Source organism: Antennarius striatus, chromosome 3, assembly GCF_040054535.1.
Source record: "Antennarius striatus isolate MH-2024 chromosome 3, ASM4005453v1, whole genome shotgun sequence".
In the NCBI taxonomy this organism is placed as follows: Eukaryota; Metazoa; Chordata; class Actinopteri; order Lophiiformes; family Antennariidae; genus Antennarius; species Antennarius striatus.
In genome coordinates, this window is record NC_090778.1 from 28,124,999 (window position 1) to 28,147,375 (window position 22,377).

Genomic DNA, 22,377 nt, shown 5'->3' on the forward strand with positions numbered 1-22,377 from the left:
GGAGGCTAACGCACGCTAAGCTAACAAGTCTCTATTGGTTGGAAAGTTCTAAACTGACTGATCACATGACCAAAACAAACCTTGGTCCTGACCTGACCCCGCAGCAGAGGTCTGGGGTTCTGACCTGGTGCTTTAAGGGGTCATCCGGGTCCCAGCTCCCTGCCAGTACGCCCACAAGCTGGCCGTCCTGGTGGGCCAGAGCCTCCACCAGGTGCCCGACAGCAGGCTGGACGACCCGACGCAGCTCATTGGCTGGCTGTCCCTGTTGTACAGTTCATTCAAAATAAAGTTCATTGAATTTTCATGAAACGTATTTATGAAATTAATTCAAACAAAATCGGTCACCTGATTTTAAAGGTTCTAAGTCCCTCAAGTGTTTGTGTGTTTCCTGAACGGGAATAAAAAAACGTCACGCACCTGTTAGAAAATATCAAATTTATTTAGATATTTTAGAAAAGATTGCACATGCACACCCACACGAGAACGAACCGTCAGCAGGCCGAGAACTCGTCAGAAAGCTAGCACACGATGTGGGGGAAGCTCGCACTGTCGGTTATAAAGTCAAACGTACAAAAAAGGCAGTTTGAAAATCAAGTATAAACATTTAAAAACAATTTTTACAAATGGACGAAGTACAAAAAGAGCCAACAGTCACTGGAAACGAACAGAAGCGATGGGGAGGCGTTCTGTGGGAACGGAGAACGTTAGCATACATTCTGTTTGGCAGTTTCAGTTCAGTGTCGATGGACGAGATGAAGAACAGGAAGGTGTGACGAAGACGAGGGGACCGCTTCACACACTCTGGCGTTCAGTGGGCGGTACATTCACTACCCCTCATGAAGGTGGACACGTTTACATTACTGTACTTGTTTACCAGCCCAACTCGGGACGCTGAGTCAGCGATGACGGATTGGCTGGAATGAACGTCAGGTGGGCGGAGGGGCGGGACAGAGGTAGCTTTGTGTGTCACTGGTCACTACTGGGGGAAGAGGTTCTGACCCAGAGAAGCTCATATCTGGTCAGAGGGTCAGCTGGTACCGGTCAGAGGGTCAGAGGCTCCGATCTGTTTACGTTTTAGTCTGAAGCCCAGAAAGCGTGGAGCCTTCATGGTTCTCAGGTGGAACCTGTGTCCGGACCGGAGTCGTTTTTTACTCGCCGTCTGTCTGCAGAACTTTCTGGATCGTCACAGCGAGCAGGACTTTCACCTCAACAACTGCAGATGAAGACCAGAAAAAACGACTCGAAATACGAGGCGGTCTCACCAGACGAGAGAAATTGTCATTTTACACACAATTGTTGTTTTTTTTGTGCATCTCCATGGTGACAGTTTGCTGCTGGGCGTGGCCTCTAAAAGGTTTGTTTTTGTTCACTTTAATTTTTCATGAATCAGGGGGGCGGAGCCTCCATCTACAGGTGAGTCCTGCAACGCTGTGAGGCTCCAGAACCTCCTTTGGACTGAAACGGTCACTGGTGCACAGCTGGACCGATGGAAGCCACGCCCCTCAGGGCGGGGTTAACGTCATGAAGCGGAGCATGGAAGTGCCCCCTCTACTGACTTGTGCGATTGTAAGGCAAATACATGGAGGTGGGGCGAGGAGGCGTGTCCATTCAGTCTGTGGTTCCTGGAGGCGGGGCAGCGTGTGCTTGTGGGGCGGGGCTTGGCTCGATCACAGTCATTAAACAGGGAGGAGTTAATGCTGATGATTCGTCACAGTCATGTCGGCCACGCCCGACTACTGCATGATCCAGGTGCACACGGAGCCCATGACATCACATGCAGTCTGGGGGAGGGGCAAGGGGCGGGGCAAGAGGGAATGTGCTGAAGTGAGAACATGCAAACCTCCAGCAGCGAGTCAGGACCCGGAACCTGGAGGTCAGAGGCTTGACGCCAAACTCAAACCACGAGGCGTCAGGACGTGATGTGAAACGCGTCTAACAAAATAATTATTATACAGCAGATGTACAAGATGAAGCTCCGCCTCCCCAAGGTTCTACTCAGAGTGGGCGGCGCCCTCCTATTTCACAGCGCCGAGTCTTTGTAATATTGTCTTCCCTTTGGAGAGCAGTCCCTTTTTCTTTTTGGAGGAGTATCTGTCCGGTGGGGCCCCGATGGGGCTGCTGGGCCCCACGGAGGAGCCGAGCACATGTGGAAGTGCTGTGGGAGGGGCCGCTCTTCTGGGCGGAACCGAGTTTTCCAGCAGAACCTAATGGGAGACCCGTAAGGGACAGTTGAGGATGGTTAAAAATCCAGGTCCACCACAGCTGACGACTCCCTCCCTGGATGCTGTCCCGTCACTCAGGTGGACCCCCCCAACCCCCCCCAACACATTTAAAGCGGGACTAACTTCCACATGGATGTAAGGGTTCCAACAATATCAAGAACATGAACAGGAACAGTTGCATCTTGGGACACGGGTCACATTCACCCTCCCTGTACTACATACATGTACTGATACACCCGGGTTACAGACTAGCAGTCAGGTTCTGTAATCATGAGCTAAAAGGCGGCCGCCAACAAGCCCCGCCCTCACAAGGCTGACTCCATTCACTCGGGGGGGGGCGCGCCTCTCGTCTGCTGCCACGGCAACCAGACCCCAGATAACTGGTGGGGTAAAATGTGTCACCTGAGACGTTTATGAAGGTAAATTGTTTTGGAGCTCATTAAATTAAGATCACATGACACAAATACTGAAGGGAACGACTCAGCGGCGCGTCTTTAAACCCCTGAGTGAAATATTTACCCCAGGATTCTATTCAGGGGGCTTTAAAATGAGACCATGCTGCTGAAGCTGTCTTGGCTAATCCAAAAGGTCATTATGGCTAATGCTAGCAAACAGTTGTTTATTTATTATATTTTGTTACTAGTACAATAACATAACAGTTAGCCGAGTGCTAAAACTTAGTGTAGCTAGCTTAACATTAAGTTCTAATTACCCCAGCTACAGAGGTTAGCGCCCATTTCTAACTGTTAGCAGGATTAGCCAAAAACAACTGGATGGCTTTCCTCCAAACCTGGAGAGAGGACGGGTCACGGGTCCAGAGAGAACCGGGACTAGAACCTTTTTCTTGATTACATAGAAACTCTTTACGTGTGGAACATTTTAACCTTAGCTTTAGCTTCGATAGCGGAAAAAAAAAAAAAAAGTTGCACAGTCTCACTTTAAATGAGTGAAAATTCAGTCAGCAGTTGCATCTTTGATCCCAATCGGTGCAAAATAAATAGCCAATAAAGTTTTCTTTGACTTGCGGGTGGGCGTGGCCTTTTAGCTTCCCATGAGTTACAGCAGGAGAATTATTGCAGGAGACGGACATGGTCATGAACAACACTCAGAGAAACAACTGAAGATACCATACTTCTTGTCTAATGCATTGGCTAGGGTTGCTATCCCATAATAGACACTACTGATTGGTTCCTATGGCAACCTGGAGGCGGAGCAGCACTACATGAACAGAACCAGAACCAGGGGTCCCCCCCGTCCGCTGCATTAGACGAGGGCAGCGTAGCGGCGGTATCGTCAGTTGCTCACTTACGTGACGTAACAGAGCCTCTAAGGGGTGAAATGAACACTCTTCTTCTGTTTGCCAAGCAGGTGAGGAAAGAAATAAAAAAAATATGGTGACGGCGTTTCAGTAGTTTGCACCATGACAACGGTCAAATCAGAAGAAACAAACATCTGATGACACCTATTCACATTTTCAACAGTTGCATTATTTGTCAAACACAAAAATAGCATCACATATTTACATTTGGTAAATCACGATTCCTCCGCGTGCGACTTTACAAGAAAGTAAATTTACAAAACCAGCAGATACAAAAGGCTCCAGTTCATCTGGAGAGGAAACGTTGACTTCATGCATCTGGGACGAGAACATGCGACAGACTACAGAGTTCATCCTTCAGCACAACAGACTATGGACTCTATTAGAAACTAATCACACACAGAATATACCCATCAGCCATCTGCTGGGGCGCCAGCTATGTGCAAATGGTTTGAACCGCTGTTCTACACCTGACAGTCACAGGAGCCCCCCCCCCACTCTCTTTTTATGGTATCCAGGTATTTTACAGCCTCCCCCCCACACACACAGGAGTAGACATGAAAAATAAAAGTACCTCTGATTTGTTTGTCATTGATCTGATGCGTCTATCGGTTTATTTACAGGTCGTTGTGACGCACACAGACGAGACGACGGGAGATAGAGGGAACTGAAACAGGAAATGGATGACAGAGGGCTAGTACTGCGGAGGAGCATGTACCCTTTTGGTCTTGATCCGTGCTGGAGCGTCCTGGGCGTAGCGAGATGGCGAGTCGGTGAGGAAGACCTCCACGTCGTCAGGCACTTCTTCTAGAAAGTTGGAGGGAACGAGTCCCTTGTGTCCGTTGAGCTCGCCCTGCGGGAACAATATGAGAGCGGATGTTGGCTTAACGCTCAGCTAACGCCTCCCCCAGGAGAGCTGAGAAAACCCACAGCATGCTAGCTTGTAGCGGTTAGCTGCTAACTCAAACAAGTCGTTGGGTACTCACGTAGTAAAAGCCGTCTTCGTCTATTTCGCCAAAAACCGTGATGACATCACCGGCGCAGAAAGTCAGTTCGGCCTATCGGAGGAGAGAGAGCCGTGAGACACGCCCCCCCACAGCCATCCACTTCCTGGACAGAGAATCTACGCAGTTTAAACGCGTCCTTCTCCAAATCACAGCGATGCATCTGAAACGCCGGGGGTCTCTGCAGATGCATCAGACGTTGGCTTGAACACACACCTCCTACGGGTCTGAACACACAACCAAACACGTACAGGAGACACGTCGACACCAGAGACCAAACTGAGGAGGGGAGATGCTGGCTGAAGGGAGGGGCCAAAAGGTCAGAAGCCCGCCTCCTCGTTTGCACGGCAACAAATAGGGGAGGAAGCACACACGAAAAAGACAGCAGCGTACCCTCGTCACCCTCACTCACCTCCTCGTTCGGTCTGGGGCCGTCGTACTGAGTCGGAGGCGGGGCCAATAGAAAGGTGGGAGTAAGTCAACGGGGGGTGGGCAAAAAAAAACAGCACGGGAAAATAATTCAATGGTTTCAAGTTCGAAGTTTGACCCTTAGCAGTTCAACTGAAGCCCCATCAACACGAAACTGCAGCGAGGAGACTGTTAGCTTGAGCCTGGTAGCAGCAGGCTAAAGGTTAGCATCTACTAGAACGCCAGCGAACCTGAAGGTTTAGTTTAGCTTCCAGACTAATGGCTAGTTCCCTGTATTCCCCAACCTGGTGTTCATTTACTTCCTGTCCTGCAGGAGACTCAAGGTGCGCATCAACACCCGTGACTCCACCTCATCGCGGATTTTAAGTAGGCAGTCATGTGATACCGTACGCACATTCTATTGGCTGATGGTATCCGGAAGTGCACTACGTTCTGTGATTCTCGGCCTTTCGTGAGACACAAAAGTGCTTTAAACAGTCAATCAGAGTGTTTTAAAGGTAATACAGATATAAGGTGGTTTAATATCAGTAAAAGTACCGTAAATAATAAGATATTTTGTCACTATATCGCGAAATTCGTTAATTGCGTGTGGTTCCTGAAATGCATTAACCGCGAGGAACGAGGGTGCATCATCGGTTCTGTAGTTTTTGGGTTTCGTTTGTTAAAGCTGGTTAAGGAAGGAGTGTGTATCTGGTGGTTACTTTAATAAATGCTTTTCCCTCTTCCGTCGTGCTCACCAGCCTTTTCGAAATCTGTGTCCTGACGGAGGACGATGGGAACGCTTTGGAACGGCGAGCACCTCATGATGTCATCAAGTGCTTCTAGTCTGTGCTAAGCTAACCTAACAGTCCCCTAACTCCAAGATTCTCATTTAAATCAGAGAATGTCAAACTATCCCTTTAAGTTCTGACCAGACTGAACCCAAACACATCGTCTTCATCTCACAGTATGTTGAAGGTGATGAAGGTCAGAAGGGCGGCGACCGCAGGAGGACAGTACCTCTACGTCAACGTTAGGGGAGCTCTCTCGGGGGTCGTAGTCGTACAGCGCCACCATCCGTCGGGTGGACATAGGATGCTGGCGCCCGCTCCGCCGGTTCCTCTCTGTGGACGTCAGAAAAGACCGATCAAGCGGCGTGACAACTGAAGGTCGTGACGATGAGGATGTTAGCTTAGCGTCAGCTTAATGATGACGCTAACGATGTGGAAATGACAGATGAAGTGAGACAGGAGAGACACACCTCGCTTTGACTTCCTGGACCTGCGATTTATTGAGCGTCCGTCTTTGAAACGATCGCAGTTCACTTTACAGGAAAGATGGAAAACAGAGTGAAGCGTGGAGAGAAGAGAGGCGGGGCTAAGAGGCAGTCATAGACAGCTGATTGTGACGGTGCGTTCAAGGGTTCCAGGATAATCCAGGTCAGAAAAGCACTGAGATTTAATTTCAGATTAAATCATATTTCTAAACATTTCCCTGCATCTATAACGTCACAGAACGGTGCATCTTCGTTTCTTATGACTTTCTGGACGCCACCTGAACGCACCGCCAGCCAGCCAGACGGCAGAAGCGTAATGCCGCCAAGCGACGCCTCACCCAGCTTCTCCACCGGGGTGTTGAGCGGCAGAAAGCCCTGCTTGAGGAGCTGCTCCATCATGTCGTCGTCCTCCGTTTGGATCTCGGAGACCATGTTACACGGGATCAGACCCAGTCGGTCCCGGATCTCCGCCCTGTAGAAGCCGTCCGTGTCTTTATTCCCAAACACCTAGAACGAAGAACACGTCAGGAGACGTTCTGCAGACAGACGGACGCCAGGATCTGCAACGACGACAAGGAGGCCCCGCCCACAACCCACCTTGATGATCTGGCCCTCCTTGAACGGCAGCTCCTCGTCGGCGGCGTCAGGGTTGGGCGACATGGACATCGGGTCGTAGTCGAATAACGCCACAAACACGCGGGTCAGCTCCTCCAGCTCGGACTCGTCGTAGAAGTCCAGGGATCGGCGGCCCCGCCCGCGTCTGCGCCCGCCATAGCCGTCTGAAACAGAGAGGAGGCCTCTGCTGCTACTACCAGCCTTAGACAGCCACGATGGCTGCAGAGGCAACGAGAGCAGAAGACGTCTGTTTGTTAGCGCTGACGGGGAGAGGGCGATGAAGCATGTGTGAAAGAAGAGCTGCCCGGAAAGCTCCAGGCGCTTCTCTGAAGGGAGAGTTCACTCATGTTCCCTCTGAAGGAAACGAGGCCAATTAAAAAACCTGCAGGTTGAATATTAACCACAACCAGGAAGTGCTAACGTCCACGGTGGGTTAGCAGCGGGCTAACAAACCCAGCTAACGTTATTTAGAGAAAACTTCTTAGCAATTAGTAAAAACATCTGTACCACAATTTATCTAACATGCTTTTTCATTTATTTATCGATTTATTCTCCATTCCTGTTTAGTTGTTTTCGTCTTTGATTGTAAAGTAGTACCTCGAGATACGAGTTAAATCTGATCCATGACTGAACTAGTAATCCATTCCAACCTTGTAAAAAGCCCCAAATTCTCTAAATTATTAAAAAAATACATTTTTATCAACCAAGAGACATAAATAATTAATTATACGAAGGTAAAATCAACATAAGTTACGTAAAAAATTATAAAGAATGAAGAACGAGATCCGGTCTCATTGATACTGTATCCATCCGCCAACACGTGGTAAAGAACGAGATCCGGTCTCACTGATGTTGTATCCATCCGCCATCTAGTGCTGGTGTCCTGAAGTCGTATCTCAACTCGCATCTCGAGGTTCGACTGTAATTACTTTCTTTTTCTGCAGCCCCTGGCTAAAGGCGCTGCACAAATAAAAGCACATCATCATCATCACCATAAAGCAGGAAAACGTCAGGCCAGGTCTTCGTTCACACATCTCTGCTGGCTGGCGTGACACGGTCAACACAACACAGACAGGAAACACAGACAGGCAAAGGAAGGAAGAAGCTAACGCTGCGCTCCAGTTCATCACTGTTTCACTGCCTTCCCTCAGAGGCTAGTCTGCATGCAGCGCTCTGATGCTAGCATGAAGGCAGCGCTCTGATGTTAGCATGAAGGCAGCGCTCTGATGTTAGCATGAAGGCAGCGCTCTGATGTTAGCATGAAGGCAGCGCTCTGATGTTAGCATGCTGTTAGCCAGAAACAAAGTGCAGCCAAAACAGACAACGGAGGATAAAACATCAAACGTCCCAGCAGGTCCTGGAATTGCTGATATCAGGGACGGGGTGGGGGGGCTGGTGGTGGTGTGTGTGTGTATGGGGGTGGGGGTGTGTGTGACCTGATATCAGCTCCTCATGCGTCTCATGGATCAGATGTTGGGATGGCGGTCTGAGGAATGGCGCCGGAGATGCTGCGAACCAATGCGAACGAGGCAACTGAAACGCTGGAGGGTGTGAAATGTTTTCCGGCGGCGTCGGACGTGTTGATGAACGTGTGACGGAGCGAAACCAACAATTCGCTGAGTCATCCTTCTCACTGTGGCGTCATGCAAAAATAAAGGAACCCGGGTACTGGATCATGAGGGGTGGCAGGAGGGCAAGGGAGAGATCCGGGGGAGAACAGGGTGGAGTGGGAGGGCGGCCTGGATATGGAGGGTGGAGAGTGGGTGAGTCGGGGTGGGGGTGGGGGGGTTGTTACATACAGGGAAGGGGTTTTCATTCTCCAGCAACGGGAACAGTGGCCAGTGTCTTCCCCCGTCAGCTTTACTCGGCTATGCTAAGCTAGGCTATGCTACGCCTCTATGACATCATGAGTTCAAGAGCCATTCTTGACCTTCTGACCTTGTCAGGGTGACCTGGGAGAGAAGCTGCACCACATACCCGATTGATCCTCTGAGGACATGGATGGCCATATCCTGCGCCGAGCTACACTGCCATAGTAAACATCGTCCTTGACGGGGGAGAGGTTCCCCTCACTCCCCTCACTGTTACTGTCCACGGTGATCTCTACAGAAGACACAGCGTTACGGTCAGACAGCCCCCCCCCCCCCGCACACACACTCCGCCCTCCCCCATGGCCCATTCACTCATGCTGAGGATGATGAGGAAGAAGGGGGGGGGGGGGGAGGCACAAGGTTTCACTCTGGAGCCGGTGGGTGTAAAAACAGCGATGCTCGCTTTGTGGCGGGAGGGGCGGGGCGAGGGGAAGAGGGTGGGGCTCAGATTGGATGGAAACATTTCAACCCACAGTGACGCTCATGAGGTTGGACCTCCCCCCCACCCCACCCCCCGGAAGGCCTACGTGGTTTAGATGCACACACAACACATGGTAGGAATAGCACAAACATCAGTGGCCCTGCAGGATGGAAGGGGCGTGTCCTCGTGTGGCGACCTCACTAACCAATGGACGGGATTGGCCGTTGCTGAGGGGGGGTGCCGATGCGGACCAGCCTCCTCCCTGAGTGGTCCAGGTGATCGGCGGCGCCGTGCGACGACGGGTTCCCGATGATCTTTGGGAGGGGAGAAAACAACAGGTGATTGGTCAGAGCGGCGACGTCGTTTAAAAAACAATCCCACAATCCTGTTCAAACGAAAGACAAAACAAATACAGAACGTAAGAGCAAATGAAGGCTCCGTTTGTCCTCAAGGAGACAAAACAAACGTAAGAAACAAACAAGAAACGCAGCAAAAACCATCAAAACAACTCAAATCAACCCCAACAGGACAACATGACCAGGGGGTGGGGGGGGGGGCACATGGTTAGCTAAAGACCATTTGTTTTGTTCTGTGCATGTCAGCGGCTGAAGATGAAGAGCGTTTGATTGGGGGGGGGGGGGGGCGCAGATCCCAAAGGAGGGGGCAGGGTCGTTGGACGAGGGTTGATGTCATTAAAATCATGATGTCAGTGATGAAATGAGACGAGCTTGAAAACAACCGTTACAGAAAAAATGTCTCCGTCTCGTCTGGAGCAGCTTCTTCCTCATCGTGGGTCACAGGGGTTGCTACGGGGTTAATAATATATGTTTTATTCTGTTTTATTATACAATAATATAATATGAATGGTTTTTAATGGTTTAATAGTGATTTTATGATATCAACTTCATTTTTATTTATCGGTGTATTTTTTTTTAAAATCGAGAACGACGTCTCAAACCACGTCTACTTGTAATCTAAGACGCCTCACTGGACAGAAGAAGTGATGTCACAGTCACATGACCTGGAGATTCAGTTTACGACTCCCCTCCAGGGACCCCCCCCCCCCAGTGGGGTGGGTCTGCGCCCTCATAAATGAAAAGATGAGTGGGAGGAAACAGATGGATGAAGACGAGCAAAGCCATCATCGCACCAGCCTGGAGCTTTTCTACCGCGACCATCCAACATGAATGAGAGCTGATGATGACGGTGATGATGATGACGATGATGATGATGGTGATGGTGATGCTGATGATGATGGTGATGGTGATGATGGTGATGAGTGAATGACAGAATTTCCTGCTGAAGCAAACAGAAGAGAAAAGCGAGAGGTGGAGTCTCTGGTGTTGGATGAGAAGGAGATGCTGAAATGTAGACGTGGAGGGGAAACGGATGAGAGAGGACGGGGGCGGGGGGGTGGCGACCCCCCCCCCCAAAAAAAAGCACTGGGACGTCCCTTCAAATGAAAAACCTTCTCCTCTCCAAGACATGAGAAGTCAAAACGTGGTTAAATGGCCTTTAGGTAAAGTGAAAGCGTTTGTTCCAAAATCCACCCGACATTCTGAGCAGTTCACTCAAAATAAAACAGACCGACCATGAACGAGGGGGGGGGGGTCACAAACGGAACTGGGGGAAACAGAAGAGGGTGGGGTAGGGGGTGGGGGGTAAAAACAAACAGACAACAGTAATGGCGGCAGCTGGCGGATGAAAGTACAGCAGAAAGTGGGAGTCACACACCAGCGGCTGGTCCCGGGTCAGTCTGGACAGAGACTGCGCCCGAGCCTCCCTGTGGGGGGTGTAACAGACCCGGTCCAGCTCGTTCAGCCGGCCCTCGCTCAGGGCCCCGTCCCTGGAGAAGGTCCGCGGCCCAAAGTGGTCCCTGTTCCTAAAGTCGCCCGTGTGGACCAGCTTGGCGGTGGTCGCCGGGGCGTCGGAGAACTCCTCCTCCACGCTGCACTGCCGGGTCAGCGTCCGTTTGCGGCCCATCGCCAGCGCCCGCCGCTCCACGGGGCCTTCGCAGTGGATGATGTGCACGGGCCCCCGCGCCGGGCCCCCGTGAGCGTAGTACGCCCGATGGCCCCGCCCTAGAGAGCCCTCCTCCTCGCTGCCACAGTCCAACCCGCTGTCGGGACTCTTGGTGTTCTGGCGGTTGGGGCGCCCCGAGACGCGCTCGTCCGGGTAGTAGCAGTAACGGCTGTCGCTGAAGCGGGGGGAGGAGCGCTGGCGCTGGAGGTGGCGGGGGTTCTTGCTGGGGGGCGCGTCCTGAGGGAACATCCTTCGCTGGGTGTGCGGCGTTCCCGGCCGCTGGGCCACGCCGTCCACGCCGTCGGGGTCGTCCTCGGACACCTCGGGGATGCTGTGGAGACGTTTGCTGCGCAGCGACTTGGGCTTCACCACCTCCCGCTGGAGGTCCCAGCAGTCCCTGTCCTCTGCTAAGTCCTGACGCTTGTAATACGCCTTCATCGCGAAAAGGGGGGGGGGGTCCCGTAAGGTCGTTCGATTTGAAAAGTTTCGATTTTTTTGCGAGGAGGGGAGGAGGGGGGAGGTTGAAAAGTTTTTCGGAGGTTTTTGAACAGGCAGGAAACAACACGGCGTGTGAATAGAACAAATGGGGAGGGAAGACAAAATAAAGACAGAATTAGTTATTTATGCAATGTCTTAAAACATGCAGTCTCATTCGGTGAGAAGAGAAAATGGCATGCACTGACAGGAATCTGTGGAGGGGGGGGGGGGGACGGGACGGAGCGCAGGTTAGACGATGCCAACAGAAAACAGAGACGGATGAAAGAAAACGTGAAGGAGAATGAAAGAAGAAGAAGAATCGTCTCCAAACACATTCCAACACAACGATCCAGGATTCACCCGACGGGACACGACCGTCTGAAAGCTCACAGAAACACAAACTCGTTCAAAGTGTGAACCTACTCTTGCACAATCGAGATTCTTACACCTAATCTGCATAATCCAGACCGCCCACAACGCCGAGATCCCAGATTTAGTTTGTTTTTGTGGGACTGACTGGAGGTGAGGGTTCTTGTTGATGTCCCAGATCAGGAACCCCAGGGACCCGGTCAGTGCAGAGACGCCGGCCCTGACGCTACGAGATGCTGTGGTGTTGCCGGGCAACTGTAAATAGCTTCAATTTGAATCCTGATTGGGACGGGCCCTTTGGACGATGCCACCCCTGAATTAAGGGACAGCTGCTAACGCTGCTCCACACGGGCTGTTAGCTGCTAATGCTGCTAGCTTCAGAGGCTTCAGCCGTAAATCTTTTCTTTAATCTGTTTTCAGGCGTCTCCTTTGGTGATTCAGCAGCGGTCTGCAACCCTTCTGCTCCACAGAAACGGTTTAATGTCAGGTAATATTCCCACTGACTGTCCTCTAAGGTGTGTTAAAATAAAACAAAATAAAACAAAGAGACCAGCAGTAAAACGGTTTTATTCTCAATATAATTATAAAGGTGAATCCAGTTTGTATCAACTTTATTAGCAGCTTCCTCGTAACGTCACACCAACGTTTGTTTCTTGTTGGTTCTGCTAGCTTGAGAGTTTCAGTTTAGCACTAATGTATTCTGTGTTAGCGGCTGGAGCGGCTCCTTTAAGAAAGTGGTCATGTGACCGAGGCAAGCATCTCCACAAGCGTCAAAGAAAACCCCCCAGAAATATCGGAAGTTGTGGATTCTTTCTGTGTGACCCGGTACCAACTGACCCATGGACCGGCACCGGTCCACGAGGCGGGGGCTGGGGTTGAGTCGATGATGATGTTCAGATCTACTTTAATCTAAAATGGGGGGAATGGCGATGAAGAAAAGGAGAGACACATGGATGGACCCCCCCCCCCCCCAGACTGGACAGAAAACGGGGAAGCCCTGATCTGTCATCGATCCACCAAAAGCGTCACATGACCTGAGGCGGATTCCCATCCTCACACAGGATCGCTACGACAACGCCCAGAAATCAAACACCGGGACATGACAGACGTAAAGAAAAGTGAATATTTCCATTTAAGTACTCACTTAAATGAGATTCCCATTCGCCACGACCCTCTGATAGGGCCACAGGTACATTCTAACAGTGGCCACGCCCCTCGGGGCGGAGCTAAGAGCGTCTAAATGCAAAGCAACACATTAGGAAACGCTGGCTGGAGCCGCGGTCCTCAATGTCATGCTGTGTAGCGATGGGTGAAGCAGCGCTTGGGGGGGCGGGGGGAGGGGGAGGCGGTTCAGCTCAGCCAGGTAAAGCCACGACGGGCCTGGGGGTGGAGCCTGTGAAGGGAACCCCCCCCCCCCCTTGAACCCGTGTTCCTCTCCCAGGCGTCGCGACGGGCCGCTGCAACGTACCTTGAGGGTGTTGTGGGAGTTGATGCTGCGCCGGCGGCCTTCCTCCAGCTGCATCTCCGAGTACAGCTCCTCCTCATCCTCCTCCATGATGTCGGACAGGTCCGACCCCCGGCTGCTCTCCGTGTAGTACTCCTCACTGTGGCTGTAGTGATGATGGTGGTGCTGACGGGGCACAGAGGAGCGAGCATCAGCTAGCATGTAGCTTTACCTATGTGTGTGTGTGTGTGTGTGTGTCACCTGTCTGCCCAGCTCTGAGCCTCTGAGGAATTCATCCACTGACGCTCCTCTCCTCCTGGCGTGGGGGGAGTCGTATCCGTCCTCCTCCTCATCAGAGAGGGGATGGAGGGAGTTTCCTCGCTCGCTGAAGACGTTCCGTTTCTCCAGCTGATCAGAAAACAGGTTCAAAAGGAAGACGGATTATTGATTATTCTGTTCCTGATCACGACTACCTTCTACGTTTGGCCCCCTGTGTGACCAGGAACACTCACCCGGTTGCCCTCGGCGAACACCCTCTGCGCCGCCTCGCGGGCCATGGCCTTGGCGATGGTGTTGGGGATGGGGACTCCCTGAGGCTGGGGGAGGATCCTCTGAGGGGACGGCGATCGCCGCTGCTGGAAGGGCGGCGGCTCTAGGTTGGCCCCGCGCATTGGCGGCAACGGCGAGGGGGACCTCTCCCAGGGCGGGGCCGACCGCAGGCCCGCCTCGTGCTCTTTGGTTTCCGGCTCTCTGGCACTTACTGACGGATTGGGTTTGGGGAGGGGGTGGCGCTGGAAGTGAGGCTGGGGCGTCGGATGGGGAGGGGCATGGTGGGCGGGCTGGGCGTGGGGCAGCGTGTGGGGCTGGACTCGAGGGAGGGGCTGCACTTGAGGCTGGGGGTGATTCGGGGGGTACGTCGACGGGTAAGGAGGATGGGTTTGCGGATGGGGGTGCGGGGGCACGGTGGATCGGCGGGAGAGGTGCGGCGAGCCCAGGAGATTGTGCGGGATGACGGCGACGGGCGAGTCCTGGGACTCCCCCTGTGTGGATAACGTCCTGACAATCACCTCCCTGGCCTCCAGACACTGGATCCGGTTCAGCTCCACCGTCACGTAGTCGGCTGTCGGGTACAAGACCTCCGCTATCTGTACCAGAGGGACCAGAAGAACACCTTCAACCACCAGCACCCCCCCCGATCAATACATGATCAAAGGACGAGGAGGGAAACCGATAATCACCATCAGACTAGTTTACGGTAAACTTTAATCTTGATCATTTAATCCTTGAGAAGAAAACACTTCAAGGAACGCTCCACCAGTTTTTTAAATGGTGACAACAGATTAAAATGGAATAAATAACGATGTATGACCACCATGTGACCACCCAGGAGAAGCAGGTCTGTTGCTGGTTCCAGCTGCCTTCTGCGTTTTGTCCAGCAGATGGCAGCAGAGCTCAACCACAGAAGCCCCCCAGTGGAGGTTCAATCAGCTGTTTTCAGGACTCCTTCCAGACCTGGACTCAGTACCTTCTGTCCCTTCGTGCAAACGGCGTAGCCGATCACGCTGGCCCCGTTGGAGGTTCCTGACGATGTGAGGGGCGGCGGCTTCCATCTGACCTGCAGGACCCCGGGCGTCTGACTGCACTGGACCTGCACCTCCTGGGGAGGAAGAGGAGGTCCTGGGGAGGACAACACAGACATCAGATGAGGAGGAGATGAGAGACAAACCCGCTGACCTCAGCAGCCTCTTACGTTCAGAATGAGATTAGGGTATTCGGATTAGGTGTCACATCTGAAGGGCTGCACACACCCTAACGTTGTGGGTTTGTCAGGACGGTGTGGACCGACATTTAACAATCAGATACATCAAAAGACGTCGTTTGCTATTTCCATATTCTGCAAATGTCGCCTGCATACTAACCAGCAACCCATCTGTGCCGCGCCGCTGAGAGCGAGCGAACAGACGCAGTCAGCAATGTCCGAGAGTCGACATTAACACAATCTTAATCACATTTCTACACCGGCTGTCAGCAGACAGACACACACACACGCACACACACACACACACACACACACACACACACACACACACACACACACACACACACACACACACAGTGCAGTGACTGTTTCCTCCGGTTGTTTTTAACCTGCATCCGTCACAAACAAGCTCCTCAGGGAGAATTCAAATTAATATATGTGTGGAGACGCGTTCATCTGTCAGGAATCCAAGAAGGGATTAGATCTACAAACACACAGCAAAACCTCAGATCTAAGGTGAAGAATCTCGAATGGAGGCCAGAGGAAATTACCAGTATTTTCATGCACTTGTTTCCAGCTATTTTTCCCTGAATAAGCTGCAGTTATTAACGTGCTCTTCATCCTGGTTCTGAGTAACCTGATGCCTGAAATTAGATTCGACAGAAAGAGCTAGTCTGTTGTCTCGTATTTATAATTTATAACCTCAATACTCTGGTTTATGATAGCGTTTAATTTCTAACACTTATCATTAAAATAATAAACCAATCAAAATAAAAATGCACAATCAAAATGTTCCACCTCAGTGAATTTTTGGATCCAGATCCACATCATGATCCAGATCAGTTTGTACTGTCAGGGAGAGGTTGAGACGCAGCGCCGCCCCCTACAGGTAGCAGGGATAACGCAGATTCAGAGTCACTGGTTTAATGTCTGACGATTATTTTCACAGATCATCCGTTAACAAAATAAAACGATATGACCAATGGTAAACACTTTTTATTCTAAATATAAAAATAAAGGTGAATCCAGTTTGTATCAACTTTATTAGCAGCGTCCTCGTGACGTCACACCAACGTTTGTTTTTCTCGTTGGTTCTGCTAGCATGGGAGTTTCAGTTTAGCGGTAATGTACTCCGTGTTAGGGGCCGGTGCGGCCCCTTTAAGAAGATAGTCATGTGACCGAGGCAAGCATCTCCACAAACGTCAAGAGTGACTCATAAACAGATGTGGAGGAGAGAATCCACCCATTTAAAACTAAACATCATTTAGAACTAGATCAGAAGGAAAAGTTTTGGATACTTTCTGTGTGACCCGGTACCACCTGACCCACAGACCGGTACCGGTCCACGACCCGGGGCTTGGGATCAACCGGAAGCCAACTTCTGCCGTCACACAGGGGTAGGTATAAAAAATGTGTGTGTAGGAACTGTTAAAGTGGTGTGCTTATGGAAGCTGCCTCTAGAGGGCGTCTCTTTACTGATGACACTCCTCCACACAGACGGAGCGATTCATCGTTTAATGAACTGTCAGCAGGTCAGCTGCCCGTCCAGTTCTGGTTTCCTTCTCACGTTGAATAAAGATGAAACAATCCCTCGTCTCCACAGTGTGAGCGGCGGTGGACAAGTTCACTCTGATTAGCGAGACAGAGCCGAGTTAGCGCCACCGGCATCAGAAGGCCTCTTGGGAAAAAAGTCCTGGAGATCTCTGCTCACCGTTTCCACCAACGTGGCTTCAGGAGACGGTTGTTTCCAGCGTTTCACGGCGCAAACACAAACGTTTCCTTCCTCGCTGTGTGTTTCCTCCACCGTGACGGCGTCTTATCACAGCGGTGCAAACACGAGGAGTGATCTGACAGCGGCGGGGGGAAATGAAAATACCAGAGATGTTTGTCAGACCGGGGTAAAATGAAGGGCTCCGAGCGCCCAGCAGCACAGGAAACGACCGCTAAGCTATCGGGAGGGTTCACTGTGAAATATCAGACGGCTTTGATGTCGAGAAGAATGTTAGAGCACAAGATCAGAGAGGGGAGCGAGACCCCCCCATCCCCCCATCCATCCATCCATACATCCATCCATCCACCCACCCACCCAACCATCTTTAGATTGACTAAAATCCAAAACCTCTCATTGGTGTGTAAAACAGAAAGCTTCCTGGGGGGGTGTGGGGGTGTCTTCTGACCCCCTTTCCTTGCACGGTGGTGGGGTAGGTTAACGACACCAACGACCCACAACTGGGCCAGGGGTGTCAGTGGCACCCAGGTGGCCTCAGGGGCTCCCGAGGAGCTCACAGTCAAACACCAGCAACTCTTCATCAGTTTCATCTAATGAAGCATCTTGGATGAGATGTGAAACGTTGCTTTTATACTTAAAACCTACAAGGGCTAGAAAAGGTAAAAGACACTCCATCAGATCAATGCTTATGAACTAACTAGGTTTTCTTGAACTAACAAGGTTTTAAACTAACTAGTTTTTGAACTAACAAGACGCCCTAACTAACTCATCAGGTTTTGAAAAAAAATAGGTTCAAAACTAAGTTTTGAACTATGTTTTAAACCAACTATTTTTTGAACTAGGTTTTTAAACTAAGTAGGTTTTGAGAAATATTTGACTAACTAACCCATTAGATTTTGAACTAACTAGGTATTGAATTATTATTGAACATAGACATTGTATTTATATTTATATTATTATTTATTTTTAATGTTTTTGTTTACACTGTTTACATTTACCCTGTATGTTTTACACCTATCCTGCTTTATGTGCTTTCAATTACCCCTTGGGGACTAAAAGTTTTTTGAATTTGACTTTGAATGCTAACTGCTAATGTTGCTCTACTGGGTCTCAATCACATTGCATTAAGCCAAAAGTTAACAGAATGACACCTTAAACATTATGAGGACAATATGACTCATAAATAAATTTATTAACCAACAATAAACTTAACTAACTGCTAACTCAGCGATCACCACCAAACAAGTATCAAGGTTGCTAATGTGTACATCTGACTGGCTAAATGGTGTGAATGGAGACCCCAGGGTTCCATGTGATTGGTCTGCTCTGGAAGCGGTGCTAGCATTCTGTGGCTAACGTTGGAGGCTGACCTGCCGGCTGGGTGCAGAACTCTACGGAGATCTCCCTCTTCTCCCGCTGGTCCATCTGAAGCTGCCAAGGCACCTGATGCGGCTGCGCCACCACCTTCACCTTGTAGACCGTCATGGGCTTCAGGTTGAAGAACTTGTACTTGTAGCCGCCCGCCTTCACCATGTCGTACTCAGCGCCGTTGAGGAAGATGGTGTGGCTGTAGTTGCTATTGCTGGCCATCCATGAGAGCTCGGCGGACACCTGCGTGATGTTGTCCACCCGCAGGTAGTACGGTGCCACCACCACGTCCTTCCCCACCAGGATGGTGCAGCGGAGCTCGTCCGACGGGCCGCGGTCGGTGATGCTCTGCACCGAGATGCGGTAGGTGTTGGTGGTCAGGTTGAGCTTTTCGATCAGCGTCTTCGTCCTGCCCCCGTAGGGGACGCTCATGCGTAACTCCTTATCCACCAAGACGTGATAGCCACTGATGGAACCCCAGCCCGGCGGCACCACGGGGGGGTCCCAGCCAATAATCACGCTCTTGGCAAGTTGCTTAATCAGGTTGATGCGGCGGGGATAAGGCACGATGTCTTCACCGACTTCGTCAATGTTGACGTCCAAGGTTCCCGTCCCGTTGCTGGAGGAGCCCAGGAGGTCCATCCCTAAGCTGCTGGTGCTCAGACAGTCCAGTTTGCTGTCAGACAACAGGCTGCTGATGCCCGTCCCCGTGCCGGCCCCCGGTCTCTGGGGCCCCAGGCTGCTGTGGTTGAGGTAGCTAGGTTCTTTAGCTACTGTGTCCCTGTGCTGGACAGACGATGGCTCCTCATCCTGGATGAAATCCACAAAGTTGGACGGGACGAGTCCCCGCTGTCCGTCCAGCAGCTCTCCTGGAAACACAAAGGAGAAGGGATTTATGATGACGACCAAAGATCTCTGCCATAATTCTGCTGAATGTTGAAGCATCTGATAAAATCCTTTTATAGAAATGACTTTACTTGTTAAATTACAGTAAAACATGGAATACTTGAACCAACTTGTTTTCTCGAAATAATAAGTTGTTCGGTAATCAATTGGGAAAAATGTTTTTTAAAAAAATCTTCTCATGCTAATAAATAAATAAAAATCTTGATCCACAACTAAGTTTTCTGAGAATCATCCGGTCGTTTTTGAATCATCCTGCTAACAAACAAACACAGAATCTCAAACACAGGAACACGTCAGACCTTCGTAGAAGCCGTCCTCATCCATTGTACCGTAAACGTAGAGGTACTTCCCCGCCACCAGGGGGAGCTCCGCCTCAGGATGCTCATTCGGCCCGTCGTAAGGATTGTAACTGGAGTGAAAAACACAAGTTAATATATTCAGATGATTTTATTTTTACATTTACTTCCCGTCAAGGCAGCACGGTTTGTGTTCTGACAGAAGTGCTTTTATTTTTTCCTTCTCTTAACCGAGGGGAGTGTCGGCTGGAGGCGCCACTGCTCTCCACATACTGGCACTCCGAGGATTCCAATTATTTTTTGTGCTGACAGGTAATTTTCTTTAGAGGTAGAAACACTGAATCATCTTTCGGGCCACAGCCTAAAGCTCCGTGAGAGAAAGCAAATAATCTCAGCTCAACATTTGTCCATGACTTGTCTTCGCTGAGCTCCTGTGAAGAGGTGTGGAAAGGATTTCAGGCCACCTCTCTTCATAATCGCTCCAAGGCCGTTCACCTCTTTGGGTTAAGTGTTTCTTTATTGTGGGCACAAAATGTACTGAAACCAATACAAATACCTCCACAGTCAAACCTCTAGAACAAGAATATCAATGGTGTCATTATTTGTTCGTGTGTTGGTTCTAATTAATCTCGTTTTTTGTGGACGTACCTGTAGCGAGCGACACACAGACGAACCTTCCCTGTAAACCTCAGTTTAGACCTGGTAGTTGAGCTCAGGTCTTTGTCCATCTGGAAGAAGACAAGATCACAGTTTAGATTTCCACCTTTAATGCTCAGAAAGGGAAGAAATTAACTAATGTGCAAGTTTAATGGAAACGTGAAAGAGTAAAAGCAAAAATACTTTCAATCAGGTGCCTGCACTGCAAAAATACTTCTTCCTTTACTTATGCTAACTGATAGCATTTTTTAAAGTACATAGAATGTCATGTTCAAAATTTCGGGAGCAAAACTATTTCAATATGGTGTCTGTAAAGTAAAAACTTTATCTCATTAGATTAACATTAAGCTGCATTTCCTCCAAAACTGACAGGAAGTGCAAACAAACATTTGAGAGATGTTACAACAGCTGAAACGATATAAATATTGTTGCTTCATATTCTTACTGTGACAAACATGTAAATGCTGAATTGTTTTTTTCCGGTTGGTGCAGCCAACATCTTGTTTTTGCGATAATCTCGGTTTAAATACTTTATTCGCATGTTTTTGTTGGATCTGCAGGCATTACTGCAGAGATGGCTTCCAAATTCAACGTCCAACAGAATTTATTTAACTGGCCGTGTTGTCTAGTTTGTAGCTGCAAGAGAAATAAGTTGCTAACAACACGTCGCTGACTCTCTGTTCTCTCTTTCTGTTTTTTTCTGGAGCTCGATGTGATGAAGTTGGCTGTGAGAGACTCAGCATGGGTCTGTGCTTAAAACACAAACAACAGATTGAAGCCGGAAAGTAACAGTTGTGCCTGATTCATCGAACAAGACAAGGACGGGAGAGCCAAAGAAAACAACTGCTGCAATGGAGTTTCTACATTTCTACATTTTGTTGTCAAGTCAGTCTTTTTTATTTTGTTTGCTTGTTGTGTGGCTGATATTTGTTCAGATTATCACACAACAGCAATGGCGTTTAAAAATTAGGCTGCAGATGGACCCTGAACTGGTGATGACCCAGACGTAGTTGAAACGTGGTGACAAACTGCACAAATGTAAGTCAGAATAGCAACAAAAAGTAGAACCTTGAGATACGAGTTTGCTCCATTCAAACAATATTTAACTATTTAAAATAACTAAAATCAGTTTAATCCGTTCCTGCCTTGTAAAAAAGGCCCAAATCCCCAAAATTATGGAAAAAAACAACCTATGTGTATAAATAATTATATATAGGTTACGTAAACAATGATAAAGAATGAAAAGAAGCACAAAGGTCATGAAAACACATGAGCTACAGTACGTCTTTACTCCATCAATGAGAACGAGATCCGGTCTCACTGATGTCGTATCCATCCGCCAGCTAGTGGTGGTTTCCTGAAGCAGAACTCATACCTCGGATTTTTGCTCGAAGGTTGAACAAAAATATGGAAAGAGCGACAGTTTGTATCTCACATGAATCGTATGTGGAGATTCTACTGCACGTGGAAACATTTATCATTTACGCAACAACTGGCTTTCATTTGCAAAAACAAGGACTGATCCTCAGGACCGCAGGCCCGTCGTCTCTCCAGACCTGCTCGGCGTGAGCCTCGTTGGGTTCAGGCTGTTTGACAGACGTCTCGGGCAGCAGAGGACAGACTGATCAGATACCTCCGACAGGAACGCTCGGGCTGGGCTTCGGGCTCGACTGCGAGTGAGGAACGTCGGCTTGACGGAGAGGAGCTCCGGCTTGTCTCCGCTGATCTGGAGCGGTCGGATGAACTCGGATATCAACGATCTGCTCGTCGGCGCCTCATCGCCTGGTGAAGAAACCATGTTCATCAACTCACCAGAGCTTCAGCCGCAGTAAAAATACTTTGATGCCCATGAGACGTCAATGATGGGACGGGAACATGGTCCTACCTTTTCCTATGGGGGCAGCCAGTCCATTCAGGAGCTGCGACAGGGATTTGTTGGGCGACCCCGGCGACTCGCATAGAGTTATGGGTTCAGTGCTGAGGATGTCAAACTTCCCGGCCTGGAGCCGGAACTTCTCCAGCTCTTTGGACAGGAGGTTGAACTGCTCACTCTGAGACCGACATTTCTCCTCCAGCTCACGAACTTTGGCCTGATGATGGTGAGGAAGGAGAGTCGTCAAGAGACAGATGGACAGAAGGGGAGGGAAATGATGGGAAACAAAGGAAAACAGGAAAATGAGGACACCGGAGGATGTAGGACAAAGAGAGTACACGG

The 22,377-nt window shown here is 49.9% G+C and overlaps 1 protein-coding gene across 4 annotated transcripts in view; it reads right to left on the bottom strand.

Annotated features, from left to right (window-relative positions):
* Positions 1 to 426: 426 nt before the first annotated feature.
* rimbp2b (RIMS binding protein 2b) overlaps positions 427 to 22,377 on the bottom strand; it is a 64,496-nt gene continuing 42,545 nt past the window's right edge. The window contains exons 9-28 of one of the 4 annotated variants that reach the window (XM_068310254.1): positions 22,048 to 22,252; positions 21,796 to 21,944; positions 20,154 to 20,233; positions 19,509 to 19,618; positions 18,306 to 19,172; positions 14,973 to 15,124; positions 13,960 to 14,592; positions 13,709 to 13,855; positions 13,472 to 13,633; positions 10,870 to 11,589; positions 9,341 to 9,449; positions 8,821 to 8,946; positions 6,826 to 7,007; positions 6,567 to 6,735; positions 6,214 to 6,276; positions 5,973 to 6,076; positions 4,957 to 4,983; positions 4,527 to 4,598; positions 4,259 to 4,393; positions 427 to 2,204 (exon numbers count right to left, since the gene is read on the bottom strand). In XM_068310254.1, coding sequence (XP_068166355.1) covers positions 2,016 to 2,204; positions 4,259 to 4,393; positions 4,527 to 4,598; positions 4,957 to 4,983; positions 5,973 to 6,076; positions 6,214 to 6,276; positions 6,567 to 6,735; positions 6,826 to 7,007; positions 8,821 to 8,946; positions 9,341 to 9,449; positions 10,870 to 11,589; positions 13,472 to 13,633; positions 13,709 to 13,855; positions 13,960 to 14,592; positions 14,973 to 15,124; positions 18,306 to 19,172; positions 19,509 to 19,618; positions 20,154 to 20,233; positions 21,796 to 21,944; positions 22,048 to 22,252 — 4,401 coding nt within the window. In that variant the 3' untranslated portion in view covers positions 427 to 2,015. Of the gene's footprint in view, positions 3,576 to 4,258; positions 4,394 to 4,526; positions 4,599 to 4,956; positions 4,984 to 5,972; positions 6,077 to 6,213; positions 6,277 to 6,566; positions 6,736 to 6,825; positions 7,008 to 8,820; positions 8,947 to 9,340; positions 9,450 to 10,869; positions 11,590 to 13,471; positions 13,634 to 13,708; positions 13,856 to 13,959; positions 14,593 to 14,972; positions 15,125 to 18,305; positions 19,173 to 19,508; positions 19,619 to 20,153; positions 20,234 to 21,795; positions 21,945 to 22,047; positions 22,253 to 22,377 lie in introns of all 4 variants that reach the window. The other 3 variants (XM_068310252.1, XM_068310251.1, XM_068310253.1) reach the window with 3 other exon arrangements.